Source organism: Hydractinia symbiolongicarpus, chromosome 11 (genome assembly GCF_029227915.1).
Source record: "Hydractinia symbiolongicarpus strain clone_291-10 chromosome 11, HSymV2.1, whole genome shotgun sequence".
Lineage (NCBI taxonomy): Eukaryota > Metazoa > Cnidaria > Hydrozoa > Anthoathecata > Hydractiniidae > Hydractinia > Hydractinia symbiolongicarpus.
In genome coordinates this window covers 24086860-24093888 of record NC_079885.1, presented here as the reverse complement: position 1 = coordinate 24093888, position 7029 = coordinate 24086860, and the positions used below count along the sequence as shown (strand labels likewise).

The window sequence follows — 7029 nt, the reverse complement described above, 5'->3', positions numbered from 1 at the left end:
AACAGTTTATTATAATGGAAATCAATGACGGAGACCATGAAATGATAGTAGAAGACTTCAACGAACTATTTGAAGAAAAGTCAGTAGGTAAACAAGTTAATATTAAAATTTTAACGGTATACGAGAAAGGGGAGATTCACCAAACTGTGCACACTGATATTATATATTTTGTCAGCAGATAGGTGATTAATATACATCAAATTTTGTACAAAATTTAAAAACTACCACAGCACACCATAATATATATAATAGTTTATCCTCTACTTAGTTTTCTCTTGATTTTATTTAGCTCATGAAAGTATCATATTAACAGAAGATGACATTAGTGACCCACATATTCATATAGATTTTGAAAAACTTTCAAATTACAAAGTCGAACATTTAAAAAGATGGCTGGTATTCCGAGGAGACACACTTCAAGGTATTACAACTTTGAAAGAAGCTCAAGTTCGTGTTATGAGCTATTTCGAAAATAAAACTGAAGCCAAAATTGTAGATCCTACACCTGATAAAATCTGGCTACGTAAAAAAGCAGAAAAAATGGGAGTTATTTTGAAACCGCTGTGGAAAGAGGGAATGCTTCCATCAGTCCCTTTGAAACTCAAAGCTGATATGTCAAAACCAACTGATTTAACAGGTTGGTCGAAATCCTTGAAAGGAATGCCAAATTTTACAGTTGAACATATTCAAAATTATCATGAACATGTCAATGAAACATTTTGTAAAAATTCAACAAAAATAAAGAAACATTTTATACGTGGCGAACAATTCCTCGAAGAGAAGTTCTTAGATACTGATACAATATATGTTAAAGAAGATGAAACAATATTTTGTTTGAAGGGTGTAGCTGCAGCTAGTTTGAAAAAAGCAAATAGATGGGTTTTTTTAGCCATAGAGAAAAAAACCTCCAATATTGAGTTTGCGAACTGTCAGTGTCCAGCTGGACGTTGTGGGACATGTTCTCATGCATATGCTATGATGAAACTTTTAGCAAAGTGGGTAGTAGATGGCCTATCTATGGTACCAGCAACTAAAGCATGTACTTCAAAGCCCTGCGTGTGGAATGTTCCGCAGTCCAGAGGTAGAATAGAAAAGGTTCCTATCATGGAAATGATGATCAAGTCTCCTCCATCGAAAAAAACTAAAAAAACTGACAATGTTCAAGACAAAAAGGGTATTGTTTCATCTCTTTACGAACCCCGAATAGTTAAAAACACTTTAAAAGATGATATCAATTTTCTCATAAGACATATGGAACATAAAACACCAACAAATATATGTGCAACCAAATTACTTAATCCCAATCCAGTTCATCACAGACAGACACAATTTGGAACTTTACCATCAGGTTCGTACCTCTCATATCAGTGTTCAGTTATGCCACCTGATTTTACAGTATACTGTAGCATTGACAGATCAGATGGAAAAGAGTACCCATTGTATCAAAGATATCCACAATTTCCATTCCAATCATTGGAAAATGTTATAGACACTTTTACTAAGGATATTCATATTGTTGAAATAAAGAAAAACAATATTTTAGAAAATTTAAAATCCCACTCCGAAGATGTTAACTTGATTGAAACGAGTACAAGAAATCAAGCTGATGATCCGAACTGGTTTTTATACCGCAAGAACAGATTTACAGCATCTTTATGTAACAAATTGGGTAAAACTGGACGAAAAACTGAAAAATCTTCGAAGACATTAGCCCATAACATTGTGACAGGGAGTAAAAAAAATGTGAACAGGATTATGAAAATGAAAATGGAGTACGGTCGATTTTACGAACCCATAGCAATCCAACATTATGAGCGATATATTTAGTTGAAGGATTTTAACATAACTGTAGAACAATCAGGTTTAGTCATTGATCCGATCAATTTTGTGTTGGGTGCTACACCTGATGGTAAAGTTATATGTGATGGATGTTTTGGTATATTGGAGGTGAAATGCAGCGAACAGTACAGGGATGTTGATCCAAAAACAATTTGCCACATTTCACCAAACCCGTGTATAGTTTACAACAAAGAAAACAATCAAATTACTATAAATAAAAACCACACGTATTATGACCAAGTACAAATGCAACTTGCTATAACAACACGCACATGGTGTGACTTCGTATTTTATACATCGAAAGGATTAGCCATTGACAGAGTTGCCTTTGACACAGAATATTGGGATACATTGCAGCACCGAATCTTGAAATTTTATTTTACGTACATGTTACCCGAAATTGTGGAATTAGAGGAATGAACCTATCTAGATATTTTTATATACTTTATATATAAATATAAATAAGTACTTGAAACATATCATAACCTTGTAAAATATGAAATATACTTCAAAGTGATATTTTTTGCAAGGATTGATTTTTACGAGTTTGCAACATTACCACAAAAATAAGCTATAGAAAAAATCATCTCCTTGAGGTATATCTCATAATGTGTGTGTAGCAGTAAAAAACTTTTTAGATATTTTTATGCATATAATTGTAAAGATTTTCTTTTTCTCAACATTCTATACCTTTAAAATTGGTTCTTGAAAATTTGCTAACATTGCACAAACAGTGATGATCTGGTTAAGAGAACCTAGCATGTTAACAGGAATAACTCGATCAAATATGTGAAAAGTTTTCAATCTCTGTATCATTCTTTCGACATGTATTCTTTCAGCGGCAATTTGTTAACTTTGAATAACTTCGCTTTCACTGAACTGATCTCGTCCTCTCAAAAAACATGGTATTATCAGCTCCACACCGATTGGATTCACATATTCTGCTATCAAAAAACCTCGATCTGCCATGATCGCATCACCAGGCTCCCAGAGTTCTGGGTATAATATTCCACTTTTCACTACTATATTTTTATCAGATATGCTCCCAGGGAAGGCTGAGGATATAAAAGTAAAGCCACCCCCTGGTGCAATTCCAACCAGAACTTTTACTGTAGTGTGACTTTTGTAATCTGAATACATCAATTTATGGACAACAAGTGAAGCAGGCACTGCAATTTTGAATTCGACACAGTCTATAATGCACCGTACATTTGGAAATTTTTCCATCATTGATTTTGGCATTACATCTTTTACCTGCTGTCGGGTAGGCCATATGCATATTGATCCAAATTTAACGTACATATAATTTATCCAAGTCAACACTGTATTGGTGACTGTAGCTTCAGAAACTTGAAAGATATAAGATAAATGAAAAATATCGAAGTTTCTTCTAATGCGTACCAGGGTCAACAAAAAACTTTCTAAAGGGGATAGCATTCGGGGTCTCCCTCTCTGTGAATCACCTTTGACCTGTTGGTTGTTGTATAATACCACATTTTCTCCATTGTCACCAGTGTTCAAAAATATTAGTATGCCTTTGAAAACTTTAACATTTGGTAAACCAGTGTAGTGGTTACATGCTCCGTCTGACAAAAGCACATGTTCAACAAATTTACATTTTGTAGTTACAGTTCTGTGCAACAAATCATTTTTAAGTTGTTCATTTTCCTTCTGCAATGCTTCGATTTTGCTTTGTGAGTCAAAAAAACTTTCTTCTGTTTGGCTTGACATATCACAACTAACATCTGGCATATCTATTATAAATGACTCTGTCGGAGGTTCATAATCTGACACTGTGTTTCTAAATTTTTTGCGGGGAGAGGGTCTGTTGACAGGAGGTTTCCGTTTACTTCCCTGCTGTTCTACCATGGCTTCAAACAGCATAGGTTTTGCTCCTTTTTTTAATTTCCTTAATGTGCCACCAGGAGGACGAATTATATCAGATTTCTCAAAATGTTTCTCGCACAAAACAGTATAATTAGTAACTCTAAAGTTGTCTTTTCCATCAACTCTTTTTATACGATTACACCACACTTTTCTAAGACTGGGATCTTTCGGAAACTGGAAGAAACTCAAAGCACTTGTGATACGTTCACCCTCGAATTCAACTAAACCTCTACTATCACATCCCCAGGCAGCACACTGCTTTCCAAGACTTGGTTTTTTATGTTTACCTTTTTTCGATACACTGTCCGCCATAGCGATTTTTTTATTTATGAAGAACTGGAGCAACGGCTGCCTCGTTTCCGTGACACGGCAATTACGTCATTATGAATTTATAAAAAGGAGTATTCCACTTCCCATCTGCTTTTAATTCGAAAATTCGTATTGCCAAGCACAACAACTTTTTTTTATCCAACTTAACTAAGAGTAAAGCTTTAATAAAAAAACGTCATGCGTTTTCTTTCTTCAGCTGACAAAAAAACTTTGTACGAACACCACACACATGCTAGCTACGGCTTTAAAGTTTCATATTCAATTCCCCGTTCCCTCTATACGGCTAATTCGCAATGCATTATGGTAGTTGTATTCTACAGTTTTCCCTCCCAGAAGCGAGAGTTTGTAAATAAATAACAGCATTCTTTTTATTGTGGCGATAATAACAAAAAGCCGTTATTGTTTGTGATAATTTTCAAATCTCCTCAAGAAAATCATTATCTCCCTTATCCAAAACCCGTGTTATTGATGTAAACATTTAAATATTGTTAGTTAGTGAGGTTTTAGGAGTGAAAGAAGTCGAAATGGAAGTAATAAATAAGGATACAGATTTAGATATAATTTTAAGCTCTACAGATCTTGGGCCTAGCTTTTCTCAAAGCTCTTGTGTGGTACCAAGACCTGTTTTTAAAGAATTAACAAATGCCGAGAGGGACGAAGAAGTGGAGGAAAGAACACACGAAGATATAAGTCAATGGTCAACTGATCTTGCAGCTATGCCTTCGATCACCCAGGAGAAAATTCACCAATATTTAGTTCTTGGAAATAGCTGTGATAGCAAGCCGAAGGGTGCTACAAAGCATAAAATTCTTGGATACCAACTATTCAAGGAGAGCTACGTGAAGAAAGTGAGAGTTAAAAGTAATGTTATGGCTGAAAAATTAACTTTTCTTGTGAAATGTTTTGTAGCTGCTTCCATGAAAAGAGAAAAATATTCTGTTTATGTCCACCTGTGTCAAAGAAGTGGTGATATTTTGTATGCGAAATGTTTATGTAAAGCTGGAGCAGGAGGATGCTGTAAGCATGTCGCAGCAGTTCTATTTCAATTGGTTGAATACAAACAGTTGGACTTAAAAATTGTCCCTGATGACAAGACATGCACAGATTTGTTACAAAAATGGCATGTACCTGGAGAAAGTGCAAATTCTGCACCAATAAAATTTTCTGCAATGGCATTCGAGAAAGCAGACCTTACGAAAGACACAAATGAAAGTCGCAAAAGACCGTTGGTCACAGGAAATAGAAAATTTTGTTCTACACCACTGTTTGCACATGAGCCCTCAACCGAAAAAGTCAAAAAATTAGCGACAGACTTATTTGAAATAGGGCAAGGAACTTCAATGGCATATTTATTACAAGGAAATGACTATAAACCATCATCATTTTATGACACATCTATAAAAGAATTTAATTTTGAACAGACAAACAGTGAAACAGTTGAATTACGTCCGACAGTTAATTTATTTTTGCAGGCTCTTGACTTTGAACCAGAAATAGCAGAGTTATCAGATGAGCAAAAGTCATTTGTAAACAATTTCATTCATGTCAATGCCGAACAAGTTCGAGACATAGAAAAATCCACATGTACTCAGTATAAATGTGATATGTGGTACACAGAAAGAAAGAAACGCATAACATCATCCAATTTTGGATCTATTATAAATAGAAGAAAAAATATACATCCAAAAAGCATATTACAAAAATGTCTAAATAAAAATAAAAACTTTACATCAGAGGCCTGCAAATGGGGCTTAGAAAATGAAGTTAATGCTCTAAACTGGTATCTGGTAAACTGGTATATATAGTGTACGAAAGTTTATAATTTTTAGTCATTCGTATTTACATCTGGTACCAACTGTGGTAAAAAATTAACTAAATAACAACAAATAACCCATATCTTATTGAGTTCAGCAGCCATTGATAGTTTGAAAACTGTTTGTAAAATTCGGTAATTTTTTATACGTTCGATTGCTCGTTCGACATGTACACGTACAGATGCTATTCTTCTAGTTTCGTTTTCCTCTAATAAACTTAGCTGAGGTTTTCCATCTAAAAATGGTGGAATATTTAATGTTACTCCATCAGGTAAATCTTCCTCGAGCTCAAATCCTCTATCAGCCATCACAGAATCCCCAGGCTCTAGCAAATCGTATATACCACTATCTTTTGTTATTCGTTTATCCGAAAAGCGTCCACCATACAAATCAGAGACAAATGTCACTGATCCATCAGGAGCTATTCCGACTAATCCTTTTGCTGTATTATGGTGTTTGTAATTTGAAAAGGTACTGGACTGTGTGCGATATGACGTAGGCATTTCCACAAATACTTCTGTACAATCTAATATGACACGGGTATTTGGGTAACTTTTTTGAAAACATTTCGGCATTCTATTTTGTACTGTTTCTTTTGAAGCCCATATTGGAAGCATACGGAATTGTGAATGTAAAAAATCTGTCCATGTAATCAATATTCTGCTTATGTGACTTGTCGACATATTAAATCGAACAGCCATATCTTCTAACAAAAGTCCACATCGAATTCGAACCAGTATCATAAAGAATTCTTCTTCTGCGCTCAATGATCGTGATCGGCCTCGTTTTGTAGAGTTTATATTTTTTGTATTTTCAGTGTTAGTATTTGAACCCCAATATATTAGTTTATTTGCAGCTGGTTGTAAATATTCTAAAACTGCTTTGAATAATTTATAAGATTCGAATCCGGTATAAAACTTAAAGTGTGCTTCATTGTGTTTAAACCGGTCAATTGAAAATGCTATGTCACTTATAGTGGCTTGTTGTTTTTCAATAGTTTGATCAAGTTCCTTTTCATGAATTCTCATACAACTAATTTCGGCTCTCAATTTTTCCAACTCTTGTTTTAACTCTTCCTCCACAGATAATTCTGCAGCAATGTCATTTGTCGTAGCCCTCACAGGAGAAAATAGTTGCAATTTACAGTTTGTACTGTTGA

General features: G+C 34.6%; 3 protein-coding genes across 3 annotated transcripts; 1 reads left to right on the top strand and 2 right to left on the bottom strand.

Moving 5' to 3' along the window:
- On the top strand, positions 1-1841 carry LOC130613905 (uncharacterized). The gene is made up of 2 exons (XM_057435263.1): positions 1-87; positions 290-1841. Exons 1-2 carry the CDS (start codon positions 15-17, stop codon positions 1825-1827), a joined length of 1611 nt encoding a protein of 536 aa, XP_057291246.1. The 5' UTR covers positions 1-14; the 3' UTR covers positions 1828-1841.
- Positions 1842-2688: 847 nt separating this feature from the next.
- On the bottom strand, positions 2689-4038 carry LOC130613573 (uncharacterized). The gene has a single exon (XM_057434898.1). It carries the CDS (start codon positions 4036-4038, stop codon positions 2689-2691), a length of 1350 nt encoding a protein of 449 aa, XP_057290881.1.
- Positions 4039-5881: 1843 nt separating this feature from the next.
- Positions 5882-6613, bottom strand: LOC130613572 (uncharacterized). Its single transcript, XM_057434897.1, has one exon. It carries the CDS (start codon positions 6611-6613, stop codon positions 5882-5884), a length of 732 nt encoding a protein of 243 aa, XP_057290880.1.
- Between the last annotated feature and the right edge of the window lie 416 nt (positions 6614-7029).